We start from the raw sequence: 16,300 nt of genomic DNA, 5'->3' as shown, positions 1-16,300 counted from the left end.
TTGACTTTATGTACACACTCTGCATATTGTTACAAGGACTACTACACATTATATACAGTTATTTTACATACTGAGAAAAAATGCTGCCATGGTGTGTACATACATACAAAACCTGTAATGTATTTGGTGAGTGTATTGTAACCTCAAGTCACTTAATTAGTAACATTTTAAGATGTTGAAAGGCTTTACGTAACACTGCTGAAGTCTGTCACTAGAGAGTATCAAAGGTGGGTACAGTGCAATTCATGGCTTCAAGCGAGGGACCTGTATTGGCATCTCAGGCTGCAGACATGGAAGGGTCCAGCAACAAGATTTTCTGCTGCATGTGGCTGCGCAACAAGATTCCCCTGTCCCACAGAGAGGAACTGTACCACATCCTGAGGATGACGGGGCCTCTGGTAAGGACTGGAGCTGTGTTCAACGCTCTGTCGCTTGTCTCTGAGACCTAACAGAAATCAGAAGACCTAAAACAGTGTCTTCACCCTGCCAAAGTGATGACTGGGAACTTGTGTTTACTGTGTTTTACAAGGCATCATGTGTGAGCTGGTTGCTGCGTCAACTGCTGATATTTGTCTTTCTAGCTGCTCTCTCGAATCCTCAATTACCTGCTTCCTTTTGTGGTGACAATGTTCTGTGGGCGTCTGGGAAATGAAGTGATGGCTGGCTATGGATTAGCTTCTGCTGTAAATGGTCATCTGTGTGGTCACTGAGTTGTGGATGCTCACGTGACGCAATGACAGGTGGAGAGGTATTTTAAAGTGAGCTGGTGAAGGCTAAATGGAATATTACAACTATGAACTCACCAAGATAGTTTTTAGCATTCTTTCAGAATCCTGTTTTAATGAATATAAAGCACATTTACTCATCAGTCACTGAAATGTTTGTTACGTAAAAGTCCTTGAGTGTCTCATGTATGTGTGTTACATTTATTTCAGACCATCAATGTTACCACTGCAGCAACAGGAAGTGGTCTGGGGCTGGCATGTGATACTTTGGTGTCTCAGGTCTGAAAAAATCTTTTGCCCTATGCAGTTTTTCCCTAACACTTACTTTCACCGACTCCAGATCCCCACTATTTATTAAAATGTTTAATGCTGACTGTGTGCTGTTATGCAGACATTTGGTGGTAAGAATCTGCTACGTGTGGGAGTGATCCTTCAGCGGGGAATCATCATCCTGCTCTTGTTCTGTCTGCCCTGCTGGGGTCTGCTCATTAATGCTCAGGCTATCTTGTTGTGCCTGGGCCAGGACCCTGAGGTGGCCAGGTAACCAACAGCACCAAATCTGCATGTCAGACTCTTTCTGCACTAAAATGAGTACTAGGTGCTACAGATTCGCTGCACAGATTTAGCATAAACAGAAAATCTTATTTTCAAATACTCATCGAAGGAGCTGTACTAACTTTATGTAAAGCTTATATCGCCATAGGGAAGTAGTCCCAACTCTTTCATATTCTTTTATGTAGCATCCCATCAGTATTTAGCACACTAATTCTATATACAATGACAATAATGTATTATTTCTCCTGAAAGATGAACATTTCTTGCCATGAGTGAATGTTTGAGGAAATAAATGAATCAATCAATCAATGGCTGCAATTACGGACCCTTGCTTAAACTGATGGCACTGACCACTGTGTTACACTTTAATCATTTCCTGAACTCTGATTGGACCTGAAAACAGCTTCTTGCTTTCAGAATAGCCCAGCTGTATATTACAGCCTTCCTCCCTGCAGTTCCAGTGAGTTGTGACTTTTCTCTCACATGTAAATTCAGTACAGTTTTAGTAGTTGTGTAAAGACACTACCTTTCCATAAAAACCCTTTTTTTCAGTTTCAACAGTTATCTAAATTGTTATTTGTCTTTTAGGCAATGTTTCTACATCAGCTTCAGGTGTCTTATCTGCAGAACCAGGTGCACTAATGTCCCGTACATGGATTCTGTTTTTGTATTACATTGATTCTAAGTATGTTGTCATTTTTAATGTCATTTTATTTCTGAGGGGACGGGTAGGACTCATGGCATCATGTGGGTGTTTGTGTGCTCAGGGTATAATCCTGCCACAGATGTACGCTGCTGCCATGGCAAACATAGCAAATGTGGTGACCAACTACTTCTTTCTTTACTGGCTGGATCTGGGGGTCAGGTAGGTGTACTCACACGCCAGTATCATTTGAAATCTGAAGAGAACTATCATCCTCACTGAGATCATCATCTGTGTCTTACAGTGGATCTGCAGCAGCCAACACTCTTTCTCAGGTTTATATCTGTGCTTTTCTGTTTGCTTATATTTGGTGGAAGAAGCTTCATGTTGCAACATGGGGAGGTGAGGGCTCTAATATTAATATTCTCCTTGTGTTTACATACATGCTTCTATCCTCCATCTTTTTTAGACTACATATATAAATGTCTGTCTCCCCCTGCAGGCTGGTCTGTAGAATCACTGCAAGAGTGGGGATCCTACATGAAACTGGCCATTCCCAGTACACTCATGACTTGCTTTGAATGGTGGGTTTATGAGTTTGGGGGATTCTTTGCAGGTAATCAAAAAAAAAAAAATCTTAATTATCTGGAGTCCATTCTTATGGGCCTAAGTTTAGTGATGCATACTGATTGTATTAAGCTGGAATGTGGTACATTTTAAATTTTGAATGATTATTTCTTTTTGTCTCTAATAATCAGGAATGCTGAGTGAAGATGAGCTGGCGGCCCAGCATGCTGTGATAATGGTGGCTTTCATGACCTACATGGTACTGTGTAAATCAAAACATTTCAGTTAGCTTAAAAAAAACTATCACAAATTATAGCTGTGATTTATATTCTGAACACACCCAGGGAAAAGCACATCAATAATAATTTTTTTATGTTTTTTTTTCCCCACCCAAAACTGATGAATCCATAGTTCCCTCTTGGCATTCAAGCTGCAGCATGTGCCCGTGTGGGTAACGCTCTTGGGGCAGGAGACGCTGACAGGGCAATTCTAACAAGTAAAATGTCACTCGCTCTTGCAGGTTAGTTAGAAACATGTTCTGTTGTTGTAGCTTAAATTAAGAAATCAGCATTTGATGTTTGGTTTCTTCAGCAGTTCCTGCCGTTTGACAGATTTTACAGCCCCTCTTTTTCAGGTAGCTTTGCAGTTGTTGAAGGTCTTGTGCTTGGCTCAACTAAAACAGTGATTGGCTTCATCTTCACCTCTGATGAGTGAGTCTCCACAGTGGCGCTCACATTTCACTCCCGCTATGCTGTAGTTGTTAGAGGACAACTCCCACATAAACACAGTTTTGTTTATTTTTCAGGAAGATAATTGGTCTGGTTTCTCATTTGATGACTGCTTACTGTTTCCTTCAGTTCTTTGATGGCCTTGTGGTGAGTCTTATGGTTTTTGTTATGAGCTCAACAAATATATTTGCACAATGCTACCCAAAGCTCAATAAATAAAATGTGCTTTTCACCATTCTAGTGTGTGTGCACGGGCATATTCTTGGGCACTGGCAAACAGAAGATCCCAGCTGTGGCTAATCTCATTGGATACTACTGCATAGGCCTTTCACTGGCTGTTACTTTAATGTTTGTTGCTAAGCTGAGAATTTTGGGTAATTATACGAAGTGATCATGCCTGGAAAGTGTCATAGACCCTGAAGACAATAAATGTCTGCACAGGATTATTATAAGTGAAACCTGCTGTACCCTTGGCAGGCTAATTTGTCTTTCTCTCTGCAGGTTTTTGGCTGGGACTGCTTATTTGTGTCATTTTACAGTCCTCCTTCTACATCATTGTCATCTTCAAGTTGAACTGGAAGAGAATGGCAGAGGAGGTAGGCTACTGGCTAATAATCAGTGTCATGCAAGGCCTGAACTACTTTGAATCTGTCATATTCCAAGAGCTATTTGTTCAATGTGTGGTGAAGGAGAAACTCAGAGTTCAATATTTGTATCCTCTTCTCTGCAGGCTGTGAGACGAGCTCAGAAGAAGTCCCACATGAGATCATTAAGCACAGCTGCCCTGTCAGACACTACTGGTCTGAAAGCAACTAATAGGAAGGTATTCAGTCTACTAACAACTTCATTTATTTTCTCATGTTAACTGATTTATTTTAAGAAATTACGTCTTCACATTCAAGTCAGCGGATGGCTACATGTCTGGGAGTACTGAGCTCCCCAGTAAGACCAGTGAGACACCACATGGACGTGTGGTCCCGCAACTGAAAAGTGGCCATCTCTCCACCACCCAGCTGATCCTCAGGCGGGGTCTCACTATCTTTGTAGCTGTTGCACTTCTGGCTGTGGGGACCAGTGTGCACTTCCTTGTGCCCTTGCCAGAGATCCTGCCTTCAGACACCAACTTTGCTATGGACTGGATCAATACTACATTTACTCCTGATCAAATTTTCTCCACTGCCCAGTCCCAATAGGAGAGTCAGCATAACCTTGAGAGCATTGATCATAGCTTTTTTTTTTTTTTGTGCTCAATGCTGTAAAAGCACTGAATTTAATTGGACTTTCTGTTTGTTTGGCTCAGAGTTAAACTGAAAAGTGAAGTGTAATATTCTGCTTTAAAAGTTATTGTTCAATCATCAACAGCACAACTTCACTTTCTGTAGATTTTCGCTTTTTTTTCTCTCATCTGTCATGTGTTTTTTTGATGGAGCGCTGTTGGATAAATGCTTTAATCAAGGAAGAACTTTTTACTGACTGAAAGTGTAAGAATGTCCATATAGATTCTTTGATACTTGATGTCAAATATTGATCCTGGAAAATAAATAATGCTATAGAGAAGTTAAAATTTCATTAAAAGATGTCCTGTTTTGTTGAATTAAAAAAACAAATGTAGTTTTGTAGGTTTTGTAGGTTTTGTTCTTATTTTAATTTAGTGGTTGTTTACCTTAGGGAATAAAAGTATGCTATCCTTCGTTAGCTAGCATATACAATATCCGACCACCATGTCCATATTTGGTCCACCATTCTGTAAATGTTTTATTCTTGGTGTGATGAAAAACCTGATAAAATTCTTCCAAGAAAATTATCTCTATTGACCAGAAGTAGATGTACTGTTGCAAACTGTATTTTACATGTTTTACCCCTTGAGATCACAACATTCTTGCTTTCAAGTCTTCAGTCTTTGTTGTGATTACAGGCCTTTTTCTAGTCTTTCTCTGAAAATCTATGTTGTTTCAGCTGGGCCTGGCTTTGTTCCAAGGAAGCTGTGACCACAACAAGATTTCCATCCTGGAGAACAATTATCATAAGTACATGAGTGAAAAGAGACACTTCAGCAGAAGGACCTGTATTGGCATCTCAGGCTGCAGACATGGAAGGGTCCAGCGACAAGTTTTTCTGCTGCATGTGGCTGCGCAACAAGATTCCCCTGTCCCACAGAGAGGAACTGTACCACATCCTGAGGATGACGGGGCCTCTGGTAAGGACTGGAGCTGTGTTCAACGCTCTGTCGCTTGTCTCTGAGACCTAACAGAAATCAGAAGACCTAAAACAGTGTCTTCACCCTGCCAAAGTGATGACTGGGAACTTGTGTTTACTGTGTTTTACAAGGCATCATGTGTGAGCTGGTTGCTGCGTCAACTGCTGATATTTGTCTTTCTAGCTGCTCTCTCGAATCCTCAATTACCTGCTTCCTTTTGTGGTGACAATGTTCTGTGGGCGTCTGGGAAATGAAGTGATGGCTGGCTATGGATTAGCTTCTGCTGTAAGTGGTCGTCTGTGTGGTCACTGAGTTGTGGATGCTCACGTGATGCAATGACAGGTGGAGAGGTATTTTAAAGTGAGCTGGTGAAGGCTAAATGGAATATTACAACTATGAACTCACCAAGATAGTTTTTAGCATTCTCTCACAGTCACCCAGGGAAGAGTCCTGATGATTTAATCAATAATATGGCACTTTTCAGCCTATGAGTCACAGATTCATTTGTTACAAGTGTGTATCAGACTCATTCACATGTATTTTTATTTTTCAGACCATCAATGTTACCACTGCAGCAACAGGATATGGTCTGGGGCTGGCATGTGATACTTTAGTGTCTCAGGTTTGAAAACCTTTTTTGATACTATATAATACATTTGATTTTTTTATTGGAACCCTTTACTGTCAATTGCTGCCCTCCTTTCTAAAATGTTAGTTATGTTGTGCAGACATTTGGTGGTAAGAATCTGCTACGTGTGGGAGTGATCCTTCAGCGGGGAATCATCATCCTGCTCTTGTTCTGTCTGCCCTGCTGGGGTCTGCTCATTAATGCTCAGGCTATCTTGTTGTGCCTGGGCCAGGACCCTGAGGTGGCCAGGTAACCAACAGCACCAAACCTGCTGTTACCTCTAATTGTAATGTGGACTGCCTCCAAACACTATCTCCGCATTGGAAGAAAATCTCACCAGATAGACCTACTAACAAAAAATGAACAGATACAATTTTTCTTTCTAAGACCTTCACTTGCTTTATACTCCAGTAATATGTAAATATCTAATATAGTTTAATGGAAATTGTTTAAACGCAATGTGCTGTAGGTTTTCTTTCACACTTTACACATTGTGCACATTGTGTTTAACAAACAAATGGATGCCATCCAGCAAACTCCTGGCAGAGCTGTGGGTCCAAAACTAAGAAGTAATTATTCATGATTTAACTGCTTGGTCTTCATTTATTCCTAGAAATATCTGTAAAAGGTAAATTCCCAATAGCTAACATATTAGTTTCTCTATGGCAGTCAATCAAATTGAACAGATGAAGGCCTGTAATAAGACTCATATGTAACTCCTTAAAATACCATAGTTTCTCCTTAAGGGTCAAATTCTTTCTCTAGGTGTCTGAGTAACTGTGGATGTAACTTTAGGTTCGATAGTAACAGTGTTTGTTACTTACAACGATGATGTCTGTCTTTAATGTGAACTGAATACAGCTTCTTGCTTTCAGAATAGCCCAGCTGTATATTACAGCCTTCTTTCCTGCAGTGCCAGTGAGTTGTGGTTTTCGCTCAATGTCTTGTATAAATTTAACATATTTCTATTTGTTATTGTGCAATATTTTTTTTCAATTTAGGCCATTTAATATATTACTGACCTGCCTTCTCGTGTTTTAATTATGTATCTTTTAGGCAATGTTTCTACATTTTCTTCAGGTGTCTTACTTGCAAAACCAGGTGAACTCATGTCCTGTACTCCCTTTTACTCATGAGAAGTCTGTGTGATGCATTAAATGTGGGTGTGATCACATCATGTGGGTGTTTGTGTGCTCAGGGTATAATCCTGCCACAGATGTACACTGCTGCCATGGCAAACATAGCAAATGTGGTGACCAACTACTTCTTTCTTTACTGGCTGGATCTGGGGGTCAGGTAGGTGTTTAATAACATTATTATAAAATTCTAAACACAAATGAAAATAATACACAACCTAATATGTGCATGTTTGCATGACCTTTACAGTGGATCTGCAGCAGCCAACAGTCTCTCTCAGGTTTATATCTGTGCTTTTCTGTTTGCTTATATTTGGTGGAAGAAGCTTCATGTAAGAACATGGGGAGGTGAGGGACAGTTACAAGTAGATATTTATTGTGATCTGATTTTACCATGGATAATTTTGTTAATTTCCTCTTCTCACAAATAAGTGTCTGTCTCCCCCCGCAGGCTGGTCTGTAGAATCACTGCAGGAGTGGGGATCCTATATGAAACTGGCCATTCCCAGTACACTCATGAAGTGCTTTGAGTGGTGGGTTTATGAGTTTGGGGGATTCTTTGCAGGTAATCCAAATAGATGTTATCATTTTTAGGTTATCTAAAAATTATTTATTTAATCGAACAAGCTATAGGGTTTGACTTTTTTCTTCTTCTGTAATAATCAGGAATGCTGAGTGAAGATGAGCTGGCAGCCCAACATGCTGTGATAATGGTGGCTTTCATAACCTACATGGTACTGTGCACTGAATACAAGTCAGAGCATTACATTCTGACTTTAAAGGTTTCTCTCCAAATATACTGAAATTTAATGCCAAGGGCTGCTCAACTCACACTTTTTCTAAACTGATAAATCCATAGTTCCCTCTTGGTATTCAAGCTGCAGCATGTGCCCGTGTGGGTAACGCTCTTGGGGCAGGAGACGCTGCCAGGGCAATTCTAACCAGCAAGGTTTCCCTCACTCTTGCAGGTCATTTACAAATGTTTCCTGTTATTTTAGTTCATATTAATTCTTCTACTATTTCTATTGTCACTCGCTCTTGCAGGTTAGTTAGAAACATGTTCTGTTGTTGTAGCTTAAATTAAGAAATCAGCATTTGATGTTTGGTTTCTTCAGCAGTTCCTGCCGTTTGACAGATTTTACAGCCCCTCTTTTTCAGGTAGCTTTGCAGTTGTTGAAGGTCTTGTGCTTGGCTCAACTAAAACAGTGATTGGCTTCATCTTCACCTCTGATGAGTGAGTCTCCACAGTGGTGCTCACATTTCACTAAGTGATGCAAAGAATGGCCAGGAATGACAAGTGAATAATGTTAATTGTAAAAAACCCTATTTCAGGAAGATCATAGGTCTGGTCTCCTCTCTGATGAACGTTTACTGTTTCCTTCAGTTCTTTGATGGTCTTGTGGTGAGTCTTATGGTTTTTGTTATGAGCTCAACAAATATATTTGCACAATGCTACCCAAAGCCCATTAAATAAAATGTGCTTTTCACCATTCTAGTGTGTGTGCACGGGCATATTCTTGGGCACTGGCAAACAGAAGATACCAGCTGTGGCTAATCTCATTGGATACTACTGCATAGGCCTTTCACTGGCTGTTACTTTAATGTTTGTTGCTAAGCTGAGAATTCTGGGTAACTGAATAAAATAACTTTCTTTTGTCATTTCCAAAAAGCATCTGAAGGCTGCTGTGCACTTAATGGCCTGACCTTTGTTTTCTGCAGGTTTTTGGCTGGGACTACTTGTTTGTGTCATTTTACAATCCACCTTCTACATCACTGTCATATTCAAGCTGGACTGGGAGAGTATAACAGATGAGGTAGGCATTAGAGGATTTCTGAATTTGTTACTGAGACAAACATACTTTGTTGTGTGTACCATGGATTAGGGGAAATTGGAGGATAATGTCATGCCTCTGCTTGTTTCCAGGCTGTGAAACGAGCTCAGAAAAATGCTTGCATAATGTTGTTAAGCACAGCTGCCCTGTCAGACTCTGTGGGTAACACCACCAGCCAGACAGTAAGTAATGGGAACATTAAGTGGACTGCTAAAATAAACAATTAATCCATATTTTTCATAGCTTTTTTGCTCTTGTTAATGACTGATGTTTTGCTGTCTGTTTGACTATGCTTGATTTCAATATTATTATTATAATTTAACAAAATTAACTAATTGGTAATGTGATATTTTCAAGTCAGCGGATGGCTACATGTCTGTGAGTACCGAGCTCCCCAGTGAGATCAGTGAGATGCCAGATGGACATGTGGTCCCGCAACTGAAAAGTGGCCATCTCTCCACCACCCAGCTGATCCTCAGGCGGGGTCTCACTATCTTTGTAGCTGTTGCACTTCTGGCTGTAGGGACCAGTGTGCATTTCCTTGTTCCCTTGCCAGAGATCCTGCCTTCAGACACCAACTTTACTATGGACTGGATCAATGCCACATTTACTCCTGATCAAATTTTCTCCACTGCCCTGGTCCCAGACAAGTCAGAATGACCTTGAAAGTCAAAGATAACCACAATGTTTCTGTTTTATTGACTCCTCTGACAGAATGTGCACGTGAATAAAGTACTGGCAGATTCATCGAAACATCTCTTTCTCTTTTGACCTTTGACATCCTGCAATGCAAACATCTGCATCACACTGAGCACTTGCGGCTGACAGATTACCCCACTGAATACAATAGAATTCATTTTCCCATCACATAGTGCATGATGAGAAGGTTAATAATGATTCCAGCAACCAGGATGAAAAGCATGACAGCTAGAGCCAGGCCTCTATGTAGTACAAGAGTCCTGTGAGAGACCTCGTCCTCCACTGTTTTTGCTGCTGGGCCTGCCTCTCTGTCAACCAGCTCCAAGGTGTCTCTTTGGCCTTGTGAGCTCTCTGGATTATCTGCCTGTGAACCTGGTCATATGCAAATGTCACATATTTTCACTTAAACTGTGGCATTAAAGTGATAAAGTGATTTTTTTTTTTTAAATAACACTATTTAAAATTTTGTTTGACTTGGTAAAAGAAAACCTGATTTTTAACCATTAAATAATAATTCCAGCAATGGATCTAATGCTAACTCCACCCTGCTCAGACTTGGTTTGTTATTTTAAATGTTATTTTAGCAGATATTTTAGCTCAGACAAAGTTATTAATGACCAGTTTAGAATGCATGTATTATGTCGAAATAGGCACCTGACAAAGAACTGGACATTTGCTGTGCTGTAGAAAATAAATGTTTCTTTTTTTCTCCACCAATACAGAATACTTTCAGTTGTTGCACAGTTGCTCTTACTTGCGTTTGCAGAGCTCAAATGCACTCCAACTCTGATTTGTGCCTGGAAAAAAAATAATGCACAAACATATGATTCATAAAGAAGTAGCCTCAGGTCATTTAGAAATGGGAAGAATTCACCTCTGAATACTAACCTCCTCTGTAGCTTTCTTCCAGTTCATTCTTACCAGGTAGAAAATCAGGAATGAGGATTGCAGAAACACGCAGATGAACAGGCCTGTCCACAGACCTGTAAAAAAAAATAAAAAATTGGACTGTTTAGCAGCAAGCAGATGTTGATGCCGTTGCGATCTCTTTACTAAGAAAGGACACTGGAGGCAAAACCTAAACATGACCAGTTAAGCAGAAAGGTGGTACAGCTGAAATCTGAAAACCCATCTCTGTGGTAAATATTACCCTTGATTCCAAGTTTGGCTGCAAACATCAGTGGCACTCCAATGGGGAAGCCAACACCATAATAACCAAGAATGTTGCAAATTGCACCAACTCTCTGTTTACCTGCACCTCGTATAATGCCACTGCAAGCAACCTAGACACGAAAAAAAAAGTAAACCAAAATGCCTGTTATTTTTTTACAAACACAAAGATATAATGAGTATGACATTAGATCTTGAGTAAAGGAATAGATATACTTACTGATAATGCATCCAGGACGACAAATGGAGCATAGAAGGCTATAACATCAGCAACCCTTTCCCTGATTTGTCTGTTGGCAAAGAGGAGAGTCTTAAAGTTTAGTTTGAGAGGTGCAAAATGACAAGAATATTAGATTTTTGTGTTATCTCTGGCCACAGTGCATTGTTATACTACTTCTAATATCTTTGACAAAAGAGAAACCTGTGAATTGTCATTCTTCATGCGATGCTTAATTTTCACAAACATTTAGCTTAAGTTAATATGTAAAAGAACAAGAGCAAAGTTCAGTGTAGAGGCAATAACTGTGATGGAAAGTCTGTTAAAAGACCTGCTAGCTCCCCCACACTTGACATTGGCTCTGTGTCTGCGAATATGTTAACACATCTTGAGAAAAGACAAAGGTAAAAAGGTTAGTGGTTATAAAAACATCTGAGAAAGACTTACTCACTCATCATATGTAAAAACAGAAGCGATATGGTCCTTCAGGCTCCCAATGAGAACTGCTGAACATATAGACACTGACACTGTGGGAGAGCGTAAGAGATTTATTGTAACTACCCAGGGGTTACATCATTCAAAAGGCGTTGAACTAACTCATATTCTACAACACATTAGTCACACAACAAGCAGTCTCTTAATGCTGGCCGAATCAAGCAACTCTCCTTAAGCAGTTTGGGAACACACTGCCCTTCTTAAGGGCACCTCATAAGTGGATAATAAAGTGAGAATTCTGCAGTATAATAATTTCAAATGCACGTTATTTTAATAAGACATAAGCAGACAACATAGAAATTGTGTTAGGTGCATACTGACTTGCACAGAACATTGTCAGTTTAGCAGAGAGCTTGGCCTGCTCTGTTTCTCCAGCTCCCAAGGCATTTCCAACTCTTATGCTGCCTGCTACACTGAAACCCAGAGGGAACTAATGACAAAATACTGTATTAATATGCTATTAGGCTGCATGTGTAAACAGGTAATTCCTCTCACACAATTTCATGATTAGTATATGCAGTATTTCTTTGAGCAATTACCATATATGCAGCATTTGACAGTTCATATACAACTGACTGAGCTCCGAGTTCCACCTCACTTATTAGACCTGTTAATGACAAACAGCTGTAAGATTTCAGACCAACTTTATTTCACACAGATGCTTTAACACCACAGTGAGCTATGATGCTACCTGCCAGAAAACTTCCAATCTCATATGTCCACCACTCCACACACAACATGAGCATGCTGGGGATGGCCAAGTGGATGAACGAGCCCCAGTCCTGCAGGCACTCTTTAGACCAGCCTGTGTAATCAAACAATGATATCAGTGAAACATTCAGTTACTGTCAGTTTGCCTGTCCCAACCACAAAAGTATCTTTACTCCAACAAAAAATGTAAATCAGGTTTACTTATTCATAAAAACACAGTTTAAGTAGGGCACACTTATGTTTATATAATAAATAAAACTTCCAAGAGAAAAGTTACGGAACAATTTAAAGAAAAAAATAAATATACTGACATTCTGGCTCATTATATGATTGAATACTCTATAACAGCTAACTGTATAATTACTGTATAAATATACATCTTTTTCAAAGCTCACATATTTGTATTACTTTGTCTTAATTTTTAGGTATTTTTACCATTTGTAATTAAAATTGTAATTTCAACTTACAAGATATTTTCCTTTTAGCCCTTTGGCAATCTGCTAAGCCTCTTAGTACAGCATGTTCTTATTGAAAAAACTGTGTTTATACTTGAAGGTGCAACGTGTGAAATGTGAAGGATTTAGTGGTGAGATTGCAGGGAATAACTTTCTGAGCCTCCCCCACACTCAGCCCCTAGGGCCAAATATTGGCCCTAGGCAGGGAATATGGCAACATGGCTGCCTCTGTGAAAGGAGACCCACTTCCTCTGTAGATTTAAAAGTTTAATTCTAAAAGTAAGAAAATGCAGTGGTTGGTATTTTTCAGTGACTACACACTAATGACAGCATTTTTATGAATACTATATACCACTTTTACAAATAGATTGCTCTTAATCGCACCTTTAACTCTAGGAACCTATAGATGTTTGTTTTAAGTGCTTTTACCAGCCAACCAGTGGTCTTTTTTCTCATCACTTTTAATGACATGTTATGTAACTAAGGCTTTAGATAATGGTTTAAATTCAGATTCATGCAGGACACATTTGAGTGATTTTATCAAAACTTGTTGCTCCAGGGGCAACAGCTTGATTCACTCACAATGTTTTATTCATTGACGTAGAACACATGCTATGTTCCGATGCAAACATTGTACTTACCGGGCCAGGTGGCCTTATGAAGACCTTTACACATGATATAAATGTAGAGAATTCCAACCATAGAGAACTGAGAAATGGTGTTGGCAGCAGCAGAACCACTGTGAAGTATGATGGTATCATAGTATGATGGTAGTTATGTAAATCAAGCAGTAATGGCAATACTGAAGTGAAATGCACAATACTCACACGACTCCCAGATTTAATACATAGAGCACAATGTAGTTAATGAGAGCATTAAGGAGATTGACCACAAAGCCTGTGATTACCTCTGGCCATATGATGCCCTAAAGGAAAGTGACACCTATTATTTATATCAGACACTGGGAAAACAAGAACCCAGAGACAATAGTCAGGATTTTCCACTCTATCTTTCTTCCATCAACAGGCAGTATGTCTGATTTAACAAACCAAAGGTATCTTTGTACGTGAGAGGTTTAAAGGATACATTCTACAAAATCACCATAAGATGTGCAAGTGTTTCGCACACTGACGCCATGACCTCAATGCTGTCTGAGTCCAGTATTAGTGACAGTATTAATGTCTAATGTGATATCAATATATGGCCTGGGGTTACACTGTAACCAAATGACCGACTAATAAAATGTTTGCTCTAATCGGGTCTTGGATAAACCATTCATGCATATAATCAACCTGAACTGTTGCAACTCATCAGTTGCATAATAATGGACTTACCTGGTTTTGCAGATATCTCATTTGCAAAGAAAACATGAAAGCAGCCTGGAAAGACAGAACAGTGAAGAAAGAAGACTGATCTCTGAGTTGCAAATATTTGGAGACAACAGGCATTGTCTATCAATTTTTAAGAAATGTTTAATCCTACTGAAGAGCAGGAGGCAGAGGCTACCTCCCATCCCACAATGCACTGGCCAACATACAGAACACATTTTACATAGGTGCCCTTTGGCAAAGAGATCTCACACCTTCATCTTCTGGCGATTTAGATTATCATGTTAATTAGACATACTCACAGGAAGAGCTGGCATAAAAATCTTCACATACATCTGAGCCAATCTGGAGAGAAATACTGCATCATCATCAACAAGAAATGGACAAACAGAGGGAAAGACTTGTGTGCATCTTATGACAGCTGACCTGGCCACCTCTGGATCCTGTCTGACAGCCAACAGAATGGGCTCTGTGTTAATGAGGATCGCCCAGCAGGGGAAACACGCCAGTATCAAAATGAGAATCGCCCGTTGCAGAATGATCCCAACTCTCAGCAGATTACGACTCCCAAAGGTCTAAAGCCAAAGAGTATGATCTTATTCATCCATATATAAATTACTTTTTAGATATATTTTTAATGTACCTCTCATTATTCTCCAAGAACTTAAAAGTCTAAAATAGCAAGTTCTTTGAGAATCATTTAACAATGGGTGAATCCCAATTCCTCTAATTGCATCCACGTTTTCCATCACTTGCATCTTTTTTTGTGTCTTATGCCCACCCAGGTAAGATTCAAGAGCAGAGGCATAGGGAAACACATTTTAAGAGACATGAGATGTCATTTCCTCGAATCTGCTTTTGATCATGTGAGTACAACTGGAGCCTGCAGCTGCTTTTGTTAAGATATTCACCTATCTAGACATTAAAACATAATGAACAAAACTGACATCAATAGATTAACAAGATAAGACATGGTTGTTTTTGACATTTTTAACACAGTCTTGAATGAATTATTGCAAAAATAAAATGACCACTTCCACATCAGCTGTTTTCTCTGCCATCCCATTCTAAAATTCCCTAAAAATGTAAGGGCACAGTATTTATAAGTCAACGATAAAATAACAAATTGATCGATCGATCTAATGTGTTTGTGATAAAGAAAGACTCATCATACCTGAGAAATGAGAGTATCACATGCTGATGACAAACCAGACCCAATTGACACGCCTGTAACATTAACAACCTGAGGATATAAGAGAAGCATTGGCAGGTGTTTTGCTGCTCTACTCGATTTACGTTTACTTAAATAATATCACTTCTGCAACAATACTTACTGCTATGGCCAAAGACACCCCCGCCAGCTCTGTCCTCCCCAGGTGCCCACAGAAGATAGTACTCACAAAACTCACTGCAAAAACCATGAACTGGGCCATAATCTGATGAGAGAAAAAAAAGAATGAATGTCTGCTGCGACATGATTATTGTCAAATATCAGAGGTCATTTACCACTGGTATAGGGTTAAAGGGAGGCAGATGATTTGCTGTGGTGACCCCTGAAGGGAGCAGTGGAAAGGAAAAGAAAAAGAGGTCACTTACTGCTGGTACGGCCAGTTTAGACAACTCTTTGATTTCTGCCTTGGAGCCAACAGGGACCACCATGCGGATCTGCCTTAAAACCCAACTCCATGAAGAAAGAGGTGAAGTGGGGCTGCTGTTCTCCATGATTCACTACCTGCTGCTCTGTATGACACCTCTGTCCTCAGTGTATGCTGGTTTGAAAGGCTGTAAACCTGCCTCCACCGGAAATGGGCGACAAAGGTCACATTTTAGTGAGAGCTCCTGAATCCTGGCTGATTCCTCGTCCGATTCTGACAGGGCTGGTTGTGTTTGTTTTAGCAGAGCTGTGACAGCTGCCTGCAGCAGTCCAGGGAAAAAAACACTGCTGTGAATCGGCTTGGTTTAAAACTGTTGAAAAGTAGCATAGGTCATGATGTATTTGTGTCATTAAAACAGACCTGAATAGTTTTAGAGTATGAATGTTCTTAATTTATATGTATATTTCAGATGAAAACGTGGTTGTAAAAGTCTATTTACTCTATAAAACAATTGCAAACTCCAGGTTGTCTTTCAATTCTGTACCAGCAGATGGAGCCATTTCCTTTTTATCGAAGCCTCTGGTTGTTCCTCAGTTTGAAATGTCGCAATTTCAAGGTT

At 39.8% G+C, this 16,300-nt stretch overlaps 3 protein-coding genes across 4 annotated transcripts; 2 read left to right on the top strand and 1 right to left on the bottom strand.

Moving 5' to 3' along the window:
- The first annotated feature begins 250 nt into the window (after window positions 1–250).
- On the top strand, window positions 251–4,746 carry LOC113125302 (multidrug and toxin extrusion protein 1). 2 transcript variants are annotated; one of them, XM_026298673.1, is made up of 17 exons: window positions 251–398; window positions 582–683; window positions 936–1,004; window positions 1,117–1,265; window positions 1,698–1,740; window positions 1,869–1,913; window positions 2,048–2,145; window positions 2,228–2,325; window positions 2,426–2,539; window positions 2,682–2,749; window positions 2,902–3,010; window positions 3,125–3,200; window positions 3,296–3,365; window positions 3,460–3,592; window positions 3,720–3,814; window positions 3,949–4,041; window positions 4,121–4,746. In XM_026298673.1, the coding sequence occupies exons 1-17, from the start codon at window positions 291–293 to the stop codon at window positions 4,409–4,411; spliced, it is 1,761 nt and encodes a 586-aa protein (XP_026154458.1). In that variant the 5' UTR covers window positions 251–290; the 3' UTR covers window positions 4,412–4,746. The 2 variants fall into 2 exon arrangements, with proteins under 2 accessions (XP_026154458.1, XP_026154457.1); XM_026298672.1 differs by lacking the exon at window positions 582–683.
- A 432-nt stretch (window positions 4,747–5,178) lies between these two features.
- LOC113125301 (multidrug and toxin extrusion protein 1-like) lies at window positions 5,179–9,764 on the top strand. Its single transcript, XM_026298671.1, has 17 exons — window positions 5,179–5,415; window positions 5,599–5,700; window positions 5,969–6,037; window positions 6,144–6,292; window positions 6,919–6,961; window positions 7,100–7,144; window positions 7,242–7,339; window positions 7,430–7,527; window positions 7,631–7,744; window positions 7,846–7,913; window positions 8,039–8,147; window positions 8,338–8,413; window positions 8,512–8,581; window positions 8,676–8,808; window positions 8,899–8,993; window positions 9,104–9,193; window positions 9,369–9,764. The coding sequence occupies exons 1-17, from the start codon at window positions 5,308–5,310 to the stop codon at window positions 9,669–9,671; spliced, it is 1,770 nt and encodes a 589-aa protein (XP_026154456.1). The 5' UTR covers window positions 5,179–5,307; the 3' UTR covers window positions 9,672–9,764.
- A 75-nt stretch (window positions 9,765–9,839) lies between these two features.
- On the bottom strand, window positions 9,840–15,823 carry slc47a3 (solute carrier family 47 member 3). The gene is made up of 17 exons (XM_026298674.2): window positions 15,683–15,823; window positions 15,421–15,522; window positions 15,261–15,329; window positions 14,513–14,661; window positions 14,389–14,431; window positions 14,093–14,137; window positions 13,586–13,683; window positions 13,400–13,497; window positions 12,284–12,397; window positions 12,132–12,199; window positions 11,914–12,022; window positions 11,549–11,624; window positions 11,101–11,170; window positions 10,861–10,993; window positions 10,599–10,693; window positions 10,465–10,507; window positions 9,840–10,082 (listed from the first exon to the last, which is right to left on the bottom strand). The coding sequence occupies exons 1-17, from the start codon at window positions 15,806–15,808 to the stop codon at window positions 9,865–9,867; spliced, it is 1,656 nt and encodes a 551-aa protein (XP_026154459.1). The 5' UTR covers window positions 15,809–15,823; the 3' UTR covers window positions 9,840–9,864.
- Between the last annotated feature and the right edge of the window lie 477 nt (window positions 15,824–16,300).

This window comes from Mastacembelus armatus, chromosome 13 (genome assembly GCF_900324485.2).
Source record: "Mastacembelus armatus chromosome 13, fMasArm1.2, whole genome shotgun sequence".
Classification (NCBI taxonomy): Eukaryota; Metazoa; Chordata; class Actinopteri; order Synbranchiformes; family Mastacembelidae; genus Mastacembelus; species Mastacembelus armatus.
The sequence above is the reverse complement of the archived record's forward strand: the minus strand, read 5'-3'. Positions and strand labels throughout refer to the sequence as shown.